The following is a 16,684-nucleotide window of genomic DNA, read 5'->3' as shown; positions in this document are numbered from 1 at the left end:
CAGCAGGAAGGTGATCTGGATGAACAGCATCAGGGCCAGCTTCCCTATGCTGCTGATGTGCAGGAACACGGAGCAGGCCAGCAGGGTTAACAGCACGCTGTAGCTGAAATACTGAGGGAGGGAGGGGAGCATGGGGCAATGCAGGTTAATTATATATACAGGCTTGTAGGCAATCAGTTATACAAATACCTTACAAACACCAGAGGTGGAAAATAACTAATCCCAAGCTCCGCCTGTTACTTTCGTCAGTCAAACAAACATTTCTTTACTGTTTTTTTCTTGACCCTATCACAATACCTGCTTTCCTCGGCCTAGCTTGGGCCTTTTGCTGCAGGTGTCACTCATCAGTAATTAGTGATAGTGATTAAAAGACTTGCTGGCTTAGCGTCAGCGAAGCGTCGAGAGGAGTAGGAGTTTTCCTGGAGTTCTCTGCAGAGGGATCCAGGGATCCACCTAGTGCTGATCCAGGGATCCACCTAGTGCTAAGTACACCATAATCCTATCCTTCACTCCAAAAAAAATTTCCTTTCCCTCCCACTCTGCTATTTCTCTACTACCTCGCTTCCTCCCTACAACTTTCTCCCTGCCACTCTTGACACCACAATGTGTCTCATACCTATATCCACAATCTGCTCCTCTAGAACAGATTCAACCCATCCACGCCAGTTTGCTAGCAACCCGGCTAATCTCTCTTACCCTCCTACAGCCACTAATACACCGGTCACAGTACGGGGTATTAGTCACAGACCTTCCAGACGGGGTGGAGGCACTGGCCTCATGACATCTCCTTCATGGGCTACAAACTTAACACCACTCCCAGAACCGTCACTCTCCTCTTTCAAATATCATGCAGTATCTGTCTCTAATCCTTTCAATCTCACCATTGTTACACTCTATCGCCCTCCAGGTCCGCTCGATCACTTCACAGATGAGCTGGACATGCTTCTAAGCTCCTTACCGGAAGATGGTACCACTCTCCTTCTATTGGGCGACTTCAACCTGCCTGACTCATCTCAGTCAGTCATAGTGGTCTCCCTCCTACAATCATTTGACCGGACTCCCAGTGCCATGCCTCCCACCCACAAAGCAGGCAACTCCCTGGATCTCATATTTTCCCATAACTCCAGCATTATTAACACCACGGTAAATCCCCTACATGTATCCGACCATTCCTTCATATCCTTCTCACTAACTCATGCTTAACCGAAAGGTCTTCACCCCAACTCAAACCGTCTCACTCAGACGCAACCTGCCCTCCCTATCCCCCTCCACCCTCTCCTCTGACATACTATCCGCTCTATCTCTGAGTGACACCTTCTCTGCTCTCCCCACAGAGATAGCAACCTCCACCCTCCTCTCAGTCCTTGCAACCTCCTTCGACAAGCTCTGTCCCCTCGTTGAGAAACCTGCCCGCCGTTCCCCACCCAGTCCATGGCTGACGGATGCAGTGAGAGAACAAAGACAGGTCCTGAGAGCGGCTGAGAGGAAGTATAGAAAGTCACGCCTCACTGCTGACATCGACACATATCACAACCTCTTGTTAACATTCTCCAAAACCATCACTAATGCCAAAGCTTCTCTTTCACCATAGGATCGAGGCCTCTGCCAAGAATCTTTGCAAACTGCATGCTACCATGTCCTCCCTCCTCCCTCCTCCCCTCCTCCCTCATCTTTCTCTGCTGAAGACTTTGCAATCTTCTTTGAGGAAAAAGTGGAGAACATCCGCAGCGCCTTCTCCCAACCCCCACCCATTCCAAATACTGAATCGAGAACCTCATCCTTCACTCTGTCATCTTTCTCTCCCATTACAGAAGCCGAGACCCTGACACTGGTAACGTCGAACCGTCCGACTACATGCCAGCTGGACCAGCTACCCTCCCCACTCCTCCAGACCATAGCACCGGACATCCTCCCATTCCTAACTGCAACCATCAACTCCTCACTCAACTCGGGGGTGGTCCCCATCTCCCTAAAACAAGCCAGAGTCACGCTCCTCATAAAAAAACCAACCCTGAACCCCACCGTCATAGGCAACTATCATCCTGTCTCTTTTCTCTCCTTCCTTTCTAAAACACTTGAACATGCTGTATCCAACCAACTTACTGCTTATCTCTTACAGAATGACCTCCTAGACCAGGGGTCAGCAACCTTTTTGACATGGAGTGCCTGTTTGAAATATAGTTGTAACTAGTGTGCCTCAACAATATTCCATGCATCGTAATTTTTTTTCTCATAATCAGGTCTTTTTAATGATAATTTTTACATTATTACATCATTATTGTTATTGTTATTATTAACAATATTATTATGATGGTTGTATCAACCCTAAATCTGAGTTGGGGGGGGGGGGGGGGGGGAATGCAATGCAGACAAACAGCTGCATACAGTGCGACCATTTCACTCACATTTGCCCATTCATTTTTGGACACATCACACACCATCGGTGTGTGTACTGTACGTGTGCTGTCATAGCTCCACCTACAGGCCTAATGGAGAACACCAGGAGAACACCAGGATGTGAATGGAGGGTGAATGTGAGGTATATCGTGTAAATAAGTTTTGATTGATCGCAAGACTACACTGTAAAAAAAAAATTATTAGTTACCAGAACTTAAAAATATTGAGTTCAGTTACTGTGCATTAAGGTTTTCAGTTTTCAATCCATAATAAGTTAACAGAAAAATAAGTACACAACCACATTATTTCAACCTAATAAAACTATGTTTATTGTCATTGTTTTAAGAACACAAGTTGACTTGGTAATACTCACATTTTGAGTACAAAAATGGCTTTTAACATGTGCAATGTTCAATGAAATAGAAAAATAAATAATACAATTTGTTGATTAATCCCACTGGTCACAATGGTGACCGTAATAATGTTTTTGTTATAAGGCTCTGCAAATGTTACTGAATGATGTAGCAATGTATTTCCAGCTAAATTGAAATAATAAACAAATAAAGGGTCTCAATTAAATATGTGGAAGTAAAAAGAACCTGTGGGAGGATTTCAACAAGATAAATGCGACAACAGTGCAAAATAGTTCACTATAATATTTCAAAGCACAAAAAAAAAATTAAATAATTTTTTTATTTTTTTTTGGTGCTGCCCCCTGTGCCTATGCAAATGCCCCCGCGTGCCTATGCAGGCACGCGTGCCTAGGGTTGCCTACCCCTGTCCTAGACCCTAATCAGTCTGGCTTCCGGACTGGCCACTCCACAGAAACGGCCCTCATTGCGGTCACAGAGGCACTTCACTTAGCAAAAGCGAAAGGCCTCTCCTCTGTCCTGATTCTCCTAGATCTATCTGCAGTCAACCATCAGATCCTCCTCGCGGCCCTCGCAGGAATGGGAGTGGCTGGCTCTGCGCTGACATGGCTGACATCATACCTCAATGACCGCTCCTACCAAGTGTCATGGAGAGGGACCCTGTCGGCCACCCGCCCCCTGCGGACGGGTGTCCCCCAGGGCTCGGTCCTAGGACCCCTTCTCTTCTCCCTCTACACTAAATCACTGGGTAACATTATCACGTCTCATGGCTTCTCGTATCATTGTTATGCCGATGATACTCAACTCTTCCTCTCCTTCCCTCCCTCAGATATCCATGTCTCTGAGCGGATCTCGCCCTGTGTGTCCGACATCTCCGCCTGGATGACGACCAACCACCTCAAACTGAACCTAAGCTAAACAGAATTGCTCCACCTGCTGGCCAAATCCTCCCCCCTGACCGACCTTTTCATCACAGTCGAGAATGCAGCTGTGACCGCGTCCCCGACTGCCAAGAACCTTGGCGTTGTCCTCGATGACCAGTTGAACTTCTCTGCTCACATCGCAGCGACAACCAGAACCTGCAGATTCCTCCTGAGCAACGTCAGAAGAATCCGCCCCTTCCTGACAAAAGAAGCCACCCAACTCCTCGTCCAATCAACAGTAATCTCCCGCCTCGACTACTGCAACGCACTGCTCGCTGGCCTCCCGGCCACTGCCACCAAGCCTCTTCAACTCATTCAGAACGCAGCGGCCCGCCTGATCTCAAACCTACCGAAGTCAGCCCATGTCACCCCACTTCTTACGGACCTGCACTGGCTCCCCATTGCTGCACGTATCCGCTTCAAGGCCCTTGACCTAGCATACCGTGCGGCAAAGGGAACCGCTCCCGCCTACCACCGGTCAATGGTCTCTAACTACACACCCTCAAGACCCCTACGCTCTGCATCTTCTGGCCGCCTCAGACCTACTCCTATCCAAGCCCCGGGAGGGTCATCAAAGAGATGCCGCCTATTCTCAGTCCTTGCCCCACAATGGTGGAATGAACTACCCACCCCAGTTAGGACAGCCGAAACCCGTCCAATCTTCTGCCGTCGACTTAAGACGCACTTCTTCAACCATTATCTGAAATAATAATATTAAAAAAAAACCTAACTAACCTTACCGTCATGCACTTGTCCTAATAAACTAACCTACACTGTAACACGCAACACTTTGATGAACATTGTTACTCACTGTACCCTTCCTGATGACTTGTCGTACAGAACTTGTAAGTCGCTTTGGATAAAAGCGTCAGCTAAATGACTAAATGTAAATGTAGCTTAGCACAAATAAATGGAAGCGGATACGGACCACTAGCCTAGCTTAAAACGCTGGTGTTTTAAGGTGAGGTGTTGTTGGCTAGGCTAGCTGGTCCGTATCCGCTTCTATTCATTTGTGCTAAGCTAGGCTAGCTTACAGCCGGATAGTTTTCTACTGAACACACAGAGAGGAAATTGGTATCCATCTTCTTGTCTGAGATGACTGTAAGCTCATTTCCCATAATGTTGGCATGTTCCTTTAACTCTTTAATGGCCATACCCGAGTATAGTCGGGTTATCTCGCCAATGGTTGAGCACCAAAACCCGAGTATACTCAGGTTTTGATCCTTTGATATTTTCCTTTGATCCCCATTCTATACGGTCAGCCGGAGCCATCTACAGTAGGTGTCTATGATTCATCTACCTACGTTGGAATTGCACGATCGGCAGTATCGCCTACCTTTTGAACTATGATAGAAAGGGAACAGGAGAGTCAATGAATGAAATAGACTATCGAGACTCGCTCTGAGGGGGAGGGGCTCCTGCAAAGCAATCGCTAGCAGATCTGCTCGCCTCAAAACCTATAGTGTCCCGTAAACACTCGTAATTACATATAAACGAGTAATCGCGATCACCGATGGGATCATTGGAATTATACTTTTTGGAGTACCTCCTGGCTAAGGTAAGGACCCCCTATGTCTATTTTACCGAACCTGAAACATGTTTCTGTAACGATCACAGTGGCTTACTTTACCGGACATAAACCAAGCTTTTTCTAACGATCGGGGTACATATGTACATGTTATATACCTTTGATTTGGGAGTATTTGGGGTTTCAGGGAATCAACCAGAACGATTCGGGCTTATTGCATAAGACTGGATTATTCCGGAAATGGGGTGCCGTTTAGCGTGTAACAAACTACAGTGTGTAGAAATGAGCTGATTAGTCAGTAATGGACAATGCCTGTAAAATGAGCTACTATTGTCTCCATACTGTAAGTAACAGTTCTACTTCAGTAATATATTTCAGTACACTTTCTGATTCTGACAAATACATGAATTTGTCAGATACATACATCATCACTGTCATACATCATCACTGTCTTGCAGAAACCTCACAAAATTTTTTTGTTTTCAGAAATTGACTAAAGAAATCTTGCTTTTCCCAGTGATTTTTATGTATTTTGGATGTTGTACATTATCAACCCAGGGTCCTTATGTTATTATTATAATTTTTTATACATGTAACGTTAGGACAATATCATCAGTTTATTACAGTACAATAAAATAGGAATGACAGTAGGAGATACAAGATTTCTTTAACACAGACACAATACTGTATATGGACACAGATATGGGCAAACAAGCAGCCACCCAAGAATACTGTTGTACATGTACACACGCTCACTCACACACACACATACACACACGCATACGCACACACACATGCACAGTAATGCATGTGGAACTGACCTCTGGGAAATGGCAGGGCATGTCCTGGCTCGGACACAGGGTCAAGCCGTCCTCTGCTATCTTGGTCAGGTCACGCAGCAGGCAGAGAGTGACTGTGGTGTTGGGCTCCATGGGGACAGACATGGGGACACATTCCAGCAAGCTCTGTCTGTCACATGTAAACTGGTAGGAGGAGACACAGCAGGTACAGACTGAGACAATAGCCAGGGCCGGATTTAGCACATTTGGTGCCCTAGGCAAGCGTCACCCCTGGCAAAGTGTGCTCTCTCTCTCAAAGTGCACACTAAAGAATGAAAACAAATAAATACAATTAATAATATATATATATATTAGGGGTGTAATGGTAGGTGTATTTGTCCCGCGACTTCGCGATACGGATGTCACGGTTCAGTACATCCAGCCGAATAGGACACTAGGTGAAACTAGGGTTGCACATTTTACAAATGTATGCTTTATATACATTTATATACAAAAGATATACAATATCTTTACTTTACACTGGCTTACTTTGATCTTTAACGTTGAATATCAAGCTTGTATTGCCACATTTAGATGATGAATAAAATGTTGAAGCTTGTAAAGGCATGATGACAAGCCGACAGAACAAATTAACAACCACGCACTCTGCACTGGGCTGTTTCTCCCCTCCCCTTTACTACAGGTGTCCCTGAAACAAAACCATGAATGAATGATGTTTGTAACACAGCAGGATCATTACAATAGGGTGAAGATGTTCATAATTTTCTTGTTCGCCTAATAATGTTAACCAATGGAAAGACACACACACACCAACTTTCTTCCTCGCTACTTTCCCCTCAGGAAAATAAATAAATGCGCTTTTGGCGATCTGGACTGGTCCTCTGAGCTCCTCTCCAGTCAAGCTGCTGCGGTGTTTAAATCCAAAATATTGATAAATCCTCTGCCATTGTTGTGTAACATGTCATCTCTAGAGTCTTCTTTCTCTGCTTCACGTGAAGTTAAATCTACCCTAGAAGTAAACTGAAACATAAAAAGCACACCAGTGGGGGCGTAAAGCAGCACCCGTCTTCAAGGCCTTCAGTAGATTTTCTGATCTGCACGGTTTCAGCCAGCTAATCACCCAACCCACAAGGGTATGTGATTCGACACAAACCACCATTGACCTCATTTTGACCTCTGACAAGTCCATGATCTCCAATAAAGGGGTGATAGCATGCAGGTTAAGTGATCATTATATGATTTTCTGTACCCGCAAAAAGCTAAAACAGAAGGCCGGCTGTCACAAAACAGTCACATCTAGAGACCTCAAAACTTACTCTAGAGAGGCCTTTAACCGGTTGAGAGAGTGAACAGTTTCAAGTACCTCGGAGCCCACATATCCGAGGACTTGACATGGACCACACACATTGACAGTGTTGTGAAGAAGGCACGACAACGCCTCTACTTCCTCAGGCGCCTAAGGAAGTTCCAAGTCAGTCAGAAGATCCTTAGGAACTTCTACTCATGTACAATAGAGAGCATCCTGACGGGCAACATCACCTCCTGGTTTGGGAATAGCACTGCACAAGACCGTAGCAGACTACAAAGAGTGACAATTGGAGGGGGGCTTCCCACCCTCCAGAACATTTACAACAAGCGGTGCAGGGGGAAAGCGAAGAGAATCATCAAGGACTCCAGCCACCCGAACAACTGCCTCTTTGAACTGCTGCGGTCAGGCAAGCGATACCGGAGTCTTAAGGCGAGCACAGAAAGACTCAGAAGAAGCTTCTATCCCCAGGCCATCAGGCTGCTCAACGAACAATAAACACTATGCAACAACCATCAATTGCACATAGCACACACACCCACACACTCACTTAAACAAACAACACACTGCAGCACCCACTCTCCACACTTTAGATCACACAAACACACTTTATATTTATTGATAAAGGATTTGCACTACAACTCGTACACCTACTGTAAATTGTACCTAAATTGTACCTCATCCCATTTCTGCTTTGCACTATATAGTATTGTATATTAGTACACTGCATAGTATATTGTTATATGGTAACTCAGTTACGTCTATTATGCATCGAACATTGTCTATACTGAACACTGTGACCTAATTTTTTACTTCTAATTTACATGCTATACTATGTTATTTTATTTCATACTTATCTTGTCTTGCACAGTCTCTGGAGCGTAACAGTAAGAAGCATTTTGTATAAAAGTATTCTGTACTTCTGTATGACAACTATTAAAGAAACTTAAAACTTGAAACTTGAACCTAGAACTGGGGAGCTTGGACTGGTCAGATGAACTCAGTGGTACACAGGTTGAAGAAACATGGCTTGGATTCAAAACCAAATTCACAGCAATACCCAACAACATGGCACCCATAAGAACCACCAGGGTTAAAAATCGCGCTGAGCCATGGATGCACACTGAAATACTGGCCGCTATGAAAACCAGAGACAAAAAATGCTCTGAACTTCATAAAAGTCAGACAAAGCTTTCCAAAAGCTCAAACAGTGAACTCCAAGCCCACGTGGTTGAACTAAAAATTCAAAGAAACGGACTAAGAAATGACGTAAACACCATGATCAAAACCGCAAAAAGAAATTTCATCAACGACAAAACTGAGGAAAACAAAAACAAACCCTGCGAACTTTGGAAATGACTCAATAATCAACTAGGCTGCAGTAAAAAACTTAAAACCAGATTCTCAAACATAAACATAAAGACGGACAACACACTCATCACAGACAAGCTGGATGTAGCCAATTACTTAAAACATCTTCTTCACAAACATAGCCACAACACTGGTAAACAAACTACCCTCCCACTCAGGGCATTATGGGGTAGAACACATAGTAGCATACTACAAAAACCTAGGGGTCCACAAAGACGACTTCAAACTTGAAATGGTAACAACCGATGAGGTACTCAAAAAATTTAGCGCCCTCCAACCTAACAAGGCCACTGGCCATGACAACATCCCCTCCAAATTCCTCAGAGACGCAGCAGCCGCCATCACCCCAGTCATCACACACATAATAAACCTCTCTATAAAACAGGGACACGTCCCCAATTACTTCAAAATTGCGAGAGTGACCCCTCTGCACAAAAAGGGCAGCAAATTAGACCCAGGCAACTACCGCCCTGTTTCTATTCTTACCTCCATCTCGAAAGTCATGGAGAAAATAGTCTACGAACAGGTCGAAAAGTACCTGGCGGAAAAAAATCTAATCTACGAATTCCAATCCGGCTTCAGAACGTCCCACTCCACTGACACATGCCTCCTCTATTTGAACGACCACATCAAACAAGAGGTGGACGCGGGCAAATACTGCGGCATGGTCATGCTGGACCTACAAAAGGCCTTCGACACTGTCAATCACTCCATTCTGATTGACAAGCTAAAAGCAATTGGTTTTGATAGCTTATCAGTGAGCTGGATGCAATCCTACCTGGAGGGGAGAGAACAGATGGTAGAGGTAAACGGTACTCTATCCCCCCCTCACAGTGAGCTGTGGTGTTCCACAAGGAAGCATACTAGGACCGCTACTCTTCCTAATTTATGCAAATGACATGTCGTCAGCCTGTGACTGCAACTTGTTCCTGTTTGCGGATGACTCAGCCCTGCTGGTCTCTGACAAGAACAAGTTGCAGGTTGAAAAAACCCTCAGCTCGGAACTAGGCAAAATCTGCATATGGCTCGCTGATAACAAACTATCATTACACATGGGCAAAACAGAGTCCATTCTCTTCGGTTCAAATAACAAACTCAGCAAGACCGACGGCTTCTCAGTTACAGTGGGTGACAATATTGTCACAAGGAAAGACGAAATTACCTACCTGGGTTCCATCCTAGAGGCAAATCTTTCCTGTGACAAAATGGCATCCAATGTAATAAAAAAAGTCAACCAACGAACTAGATTCTTGTACCGGATCTCCTCTCTGGTAAACAAGAATACCCTGAAGACTCTGGCAGGAGCAGGGGCGGCTACGTGGCGTAGTGGGCAAGGCGCTCGCCACGAATGCAGAGACGCTGGGATCGCCTGTTCGATCCCAGCGCTCCACATTGCTTTCAGTTTAGCTGGTCGTCCGTACTAATACACATTGGCCGTATTAGGGGGTGGGAAACTGATGGGTGGGGATCGGGCGTTGTGACAGCGACTCCTACAGGTCGGTTGGTGCGCCTGCGCAGTAGAATCAGGAAGTGTCGGGGGCAGCGTGAGCCTCCCACGGAGTCCCACGCGTTACTCCTTGCCACTGAGAGATCGAGCTGCGCAGGTGAAAAGATGCGACTGCTGTTACCTCAAGTACCGGAGGGGACTTGTGCTATGTATGACTTAGTCCACATTGCAGCCAGCTTGTGGGAGGCAAGAAACAGCGTTCGTGACAGGGGAGGGTTGAATTGGATGATACGAAATTGGGATGGGAGAAAATATAGAAAATGGGAGAAAAAGTGGATACAAAAAAAAAAAATACTCTGGCAGGAGCACTCATTCAAGGGTACTACGACTATGCGTGCACCTCATGGTACCAAAGCACCTCAAAGGCGCTTAAAACAAAATTACAAACATCACAAAACAAACTGGTCAGACTACTACTTGACCTGAACCCCAGAACCCACCTCACCCCTGCCCACTTTTTTTTTCTTCCCCTCCTTTTTCCCGATTTTTCTCCCATCCCACCCATCCTGGTTGTTGCGTACTTTCCCCTACTGTTGGTCCGGGAGACCGGAGACTGTCACATGCTTTCCTCCGACGTATGTGCAGCCTGCCGGCAGGCCAACCTGACCGCGCAGGTTCTCACCGGGGAGAGTGTAGCGTGTGGGAGGCCACACTATCTCTCCTTAGTTCCAACCCTTGCTGAGCAGGCGCCCCGACCGAACTGTAGGGGTCGCTGTCCACAACGCCCAGGACCCACCCTTCAGCTTTCCCACCCTCTGATACAGCCAATTGTATCAGTGTGAGAGGCCAGCCAAGCTGATAGCAACGCCGGGAGCTGGATTCGAACAGGCGAATCCAGTGTCTCCCGGTGTTGGTGACGAACGTAATCTCCGTGCGCCACCTGCCCCCCACCCCTGCCCACTTTGACAACCTACAGTAGGATGGCTTAGAGTAGACGACAGAGTACAGAAACTTGCAATGGGCCTGGTCTACAAGATACACTATACGACTAAGTCAAAATACTTCCCAAAGGTCAGTGAATACCACAACCACTACACCAGAGGAAGCTCAACAAATCATGTTAAACCCAGATTCGGCTCAAACAAGGGACTAAACACGTTTCGCAATTATGCCACATCAATGTGGAACGCCCTACCCAAAGCTGTAAAGGAATGTACAAAACCGCTCTTAAAGAGCACCTACGGTGGGGAGCTCCAGTAGCTCACCACGTACCTCGAGCGCTATTTCGGCGCCGGGGACAACCGTGCTCGTCACGGATCTGGGGTTTAGCGAGTTCGAATCCCGGACTGCAGCCGTGCCTTTCCCAGAGTGTCTTCCCCCCCATCTGTACCCCTTCAGCCTGTTTCTGTCGGTCATTCTTGACCAGAATAAATGCGATAAACGCTAAAAAGAGCCAGGGGAATGGCCAAAGTTTAAAAAAAAAAAGAGCACCTACGGGAGGCTGCAATTCGAAACTGGCCACCGTAAATGCCCAAAACCCCCACCACCTCCTAATAGACAGTCTCCTCCCCACCGCATGTATATATTCCCTCCCCGCCGTATGTATATTTCTCTCCCACCCACCCACCCCCTCCTAATGTACAGTCCCCTCCCCATCATATGTATATACTCTGTCAGGATCTAGGGGTAACAGTACTGTATATTTGAATACCGTTTATGTCACAAATGTATCAGTACTAAATACCTATATGTCCCTATGCCATAAATGTCATGTATGTTGTGTATGTCATAAATGTCTATATGAATTGAAAATGGGGGACCCTGATGGAAACAAGACAAACGTCTTTCTCAGGTCTGCATCCCCTTAACAATTGTGTGTATTGAGCCGTACTGTATTGTACCCATTCTGCAATCTGTTAAATAAAGTTTTCATTCATTCATTCATTCATTCAGGCAATTAATTTACTCAGTGGATTCCTGAACACAGAATGACACTGGTATCACTGACTACCGTGGCAAGCCTACGTGGAACTAAGTATAACTTAATACTTTTTTTTAATATTTATTAATAATAATAATTATAAATATATAATAATCATTATAAAGATTTGTTTTGCTGTTGTACCGAACGTGTACCGAACCGTGACCCCAAAACCGAGGTACGTACTGTACCGTGGCTTCTGTGTACCGTTACACCCCTAATATATATCTTTTCTTTTTTGCTGGGAGCAGTTTTTGGCACCCCCCTCTGGGTGGCGCTCTAGGCAACAGCCTATGTCATTGTCGCCTATAGGAAGCTCCACCCCTGACAATACACAATTTACAGTAATGAACTACAGTAAAACATTTAGCATTCCTGTGGGTTTTTTCTACACTGTAGAGATTTACCACAGAAATACTGTGGAGATTTATAATATTCCTGTTTTTTTCCTCCATATACTGTACACTATTTACCATAGCAATACTGTAGTGATTCACCATAGTATTTCTATAGTAACTGGTGGGTGTACTAGTTTCCTTTCACATGGGGATACACAGTCAACAAGTACACACAGTGAGCCAATACACAGTCAACCAAGAAGACCTTTTGTTAATCACATCAGCCATAAGTGGTTGAAAACACAGCGTGACAGCTCTGACACCAATACAAACAGCATGGGGGAAAGGAGAAACTGTTATTACCATGTTGATGAAGGCAGAGATGAAGAGCAGGAGGATGGTGAGGACGCCCACCAGGGTGCTGTTGGTGCGAGACTGGACGATCTTCCTGGTCACCGTCTGCAAGGCAGATGGGAAGAGCTGCATGATGGGAAAAAAGATGGGATTAATAATATTATTAGTGTTACTCCTTACATAAAGTAATTGTACACATGACATATGTTTACTTGTTTGCTTAGTTCCTTTGATATACACGTTTGTTGATGTTCTACTGAGTTTTTAATCATTCTGAACTGTACTTGTTTGTCCAATGTGTCTTAGGTCTATTACACACAGGTCACTCTCGAAAAAGACATCTCGGTCTGTGCCTGTATTTACCTTTTAAAAAGATATATGTGATGCTGTTGTTTTCAGCTGGTCACAATTCATCGAAGTGAATTTTTAATTATACTTTTTTATTTGGCATTATTATTATAATTTTTATTGATTGGAATTATTTCATATTTTACTAAAATAATGTCTGGGCCTCCATAATCTGTATGTATTCGATATAAACATGAATCCTGAATATAAATACAGTTAGTACATTTTATTGTTTACTTACTACTACTTATTCTGCCTATTTTTATGCACTTCCTGTCAAATTCACGTGTCAGTTCTATGCTAATTTTATCTTACTACCTCTTATGCACTGTGATTTAGAACTGAACACCATTTTCGCTGTGAACTGAACTTTGTAAAGAAACTCAAAGTGTTAAGAGCAATACACTGCTCTGAGCGATGCACTGCTCTGCTGTGCCACCTAGACTCATTACATCAACACTGATTATTGTATTGTAAATGCAGGCTATTTTATTTTATTAAACAATTTTATTGCACTGCACTATTGCACTATTTTACTCTGTCTATTTTATTTTACTCTTTTTATTACTGTCTATTTTAAAACTGCCATAGAATCAAACCGTAAACAAAGAGGCCTATTGGGATGCTAGATCCTAATGTGAAAAACTATGTGATTTGCCTTACATTTCAGCCACTTTGGGTTCCTGAGAAGCGCTATACAAATAAAATGAAATTATTATTATTATTGTCCATCGACAATTGTCCATTGTCCATTAATATTATTACTACAGTGTATTTACCAATTAATTCTACTGTATGTAACTCAGGGGAGAATTCACAAAGGGATTGCACAGCTTTTTCTGACGCTATGCCTGTGCAAATAGATCTGAAACACAGTTTGCTATTCACAAAGGAAGCGCAGCGGGTGAAATACAGTCGTAACTGCGTTGCCCTCAGCATTGCGTCTCGGTGCGTCGTTGGTTATTTGAGGGTATTTAAATGAGGTTATATGGGCAGAACATGTGCCCCTTTCTATGCAACTGAGCCTCATCACAGATACTCTAATTCACAATGATTGGCGCTAAATGGCCACGCGCAGTTAAAGCGACGCTATTTACGTCTTCAGGGATTTGGTGGTAACCAAGGGCATTTATAAAGGGGTGTCATTGCCAGCATCTCAGGTGATCATGGCAGCAGTAATTGTTGCCAGGCGAAGGCATCGTAATGCCAGGCGTGCTCGTGAAAGAATATTTCTAATGAGAATATCACTTTTTTATTTAGGCGAGACCGAAATCATCCGGAGACACCCACACACTGTGGAACAGTGTCTGTCTGTCTGTCTGTCTGTCTGTCTCTCTGCTGTCTGTCTCTCTGCTGTCTCTCTCAAAATAGTATAAGTGGCTATCTTGGCCCTGAGAGCGTTGCTCTCCGGTTATGCAGCTGGACCCTTCTCAAATCAGCACGAAAAAAGCTATAAGCTTATAAAACAATTTAATATGCTAAACTTCGTTTTAAATTCTTTAATTCACATTTGTTTATTTCATAAGAATTTTCCCGACATAATGCTACCTGCCCCGACCAGATCAGTGACTCCGTTGCGATACAGATGAATTATCTACTCAGAATAGTATAAGTGGCTATCTTTTATGTGTATTTTAGCTGCTGTAGATCACTGCTGGTACGTGCGTGCAGAACCTTTATTTCAGCGGGGACTGTACGTGTTTATTTGACGTTACTGTACAATGTATGTGTGTATTAAAAGACAGAGCTGTCTTTTATTGTAATATAATAATTATTAATATTAAAAATGATAATAGGCGGTCAGGTGGCGTAGCTGAGATTGTGCTCGTCACCAATGCAAGAGGCTGCGGTCTCGACTCCCGGAGAGTCAGCATTGCCTTGGCTCGGGCTGATCGCTATACTAACTCGTTTGGCTGAGTTAGGGGGAGGGGAGCCGTGGGTGGGTCCTGGGCGTTGTGGACAGCGACCCCTACAGTTCGGTCGGGGCGCCTGCTCAGCAAGGGTAGGATCTGGAGAGAGGTAGTGCGACCTTCCACACGTTACACTCTCCCGGTGAGAATCTGCACGGCCAGGCTGGCTGCCGGCTGGCTGCACATGCGTCGGAGGAAAGCATGCGACAGTCTCCGGCCTCTCGGACCAACAGTAGGGGAAAGTGCGCAACAACCAGGAAGGGGGTTGGGAATTGGCATAACGACTAACAGTGGGATGGGAGAAAAATCGGAAAAAGAAGGAGGGGAAAAAAAAGATTAAAAAAATAAATAAAAAATGTATAATAATAATTTATAGGCTACCTAATACCGACATCAAAATAGATTGTATGCCTCTACGAATCATATTAAACCATGCAGGTAGAAAATTGACGGATAACTTTAATCCCTGGGTATTAATCGAACGTTAAAAGAACTAAATGAAGGGCGGTCAGGTGGCGTAGCGGAGATTGCGTTTGTCACCAAACGCCGGAGACGCTGGATTCACCTGTTCGAATCCAGCTCACAGCTCCGGGGTTGTCACCAGCTTGGCTGGCCGTTCACACTAATACAATTGGCTGTATTAGAGGGTGGGAAAGCTGGCAGGGTGGGTCCGGGTCGTTGTAAACAGCGACTCCCGAGTCCTACAGTTCGGTCGGGGCCCCTGCTCATAGGATAGGATCTAAGGGGGGTAGTGTGATCCTTCCACACGTTACACCCTCTTCAAGTTTCAAGTTTCTTTAATAGTTGTCATACAGAAGTACAGAATACTTTCATACAAAATGCTTCTTACTGTTACGCTCCAGAGACTGTGCTAGACAAGATAGTATCAAATAACATAGTATAGCATGTAATTTTAGAAGAAGAAAATGAGGTCACAGTGTTCGGTATAGACATATGTACAATGTTCTGAGTTACCATATAATATACAATACTATGCAGTGTACTAATGTACAGTACTATATAGTGCAAAGCAGAAATGGGATGAGGTACAATTTAGGTACAATTTACAGTAAGGTGTACGAGTTGTAGTGCAATCCTTCATCAATAAATATAAAGTGTGGGGAGTGGGTGCTACAGTGTGTTTGTTTAAAGTGGGTGTGTGCTATAAAGTGTGTGGAGTGGGTGCTACAGTGTGTTTGTTTAAAGTGAGTGTGTGCGTGTGGATGTGTGTGCTATGTGCGTTTGGTGGTTGTTGTTGTGTAGTGTTCATTCATTGTTCGTTTAGCAGCCTGATGGCCTGGGGATAGAAGCTTCTTCTGAGTCTTTCTGTGCTCGCCTTGAGACTCCGGTATCGCTTGCCTGACCGCAGCAGTTCAAAGAGGCAGTTGTTCGGGTGACTGGAGTCTTTAATGATTCTCAGTGAGAGTCCGCGCTGCCAGGTGAAAAGAAGCGGTTGATTGGCTAGACGTGTGTCAGAGGAAGCACGTGATAGCCTCCACTCTCCCAGACAGACTGTGGGGGGTAAGTGCGCAGCGACCAGGAAGGGGATTGGGAATTGGCATAACGACTAACATTGGGATGGGAGAAAAATCGGAGGAAAAAGGAGGGGG

At 44.7% G+C, this 16,684-nt stretch overlaps 1 protein-coding gene across 1 annotated transcript in view; it reads right to left on the bottom strand.

Moving 5' to 3' along the window:
- The window catches only part of LOC311244413 (adenylate cyclase type 6-like), a 91,104-nt gene that overhangs the window by 16,030 nt on the left and 58,390 nt on the right, over positions 1-16,684 (bottom strand). Inside the window, 3 exon segments of the mRNA XM_084333903.1 lie at positions 1-111; positions 6,041-6,202; positions 12,826-12,942. The exon segment at positions 1-111 is cut by the window's left edge and continues 65 nt beyond it. Of these exon segments, the coding sequence (XP_084190029.1) occupies positions 1-111; positions 6,041-6,202; positions 12,826-12,942 (390 nt within the window).

This window comes from Notolepis coatsorum, assembly GCF_963971535.1.
Source record: "Notolepis coatsorum genome assembly, chromosome: 17".
NCBI classification, from domain to species: Eukaryota; Metazoa; Chordata; class Actinopteri; order Aulopiformes; family Paralepididae; genus Notolepis; species Notolepis coatsorum.
This window is presented reverse-complemented; position numbering and strand designations above follow the sequence as displayed.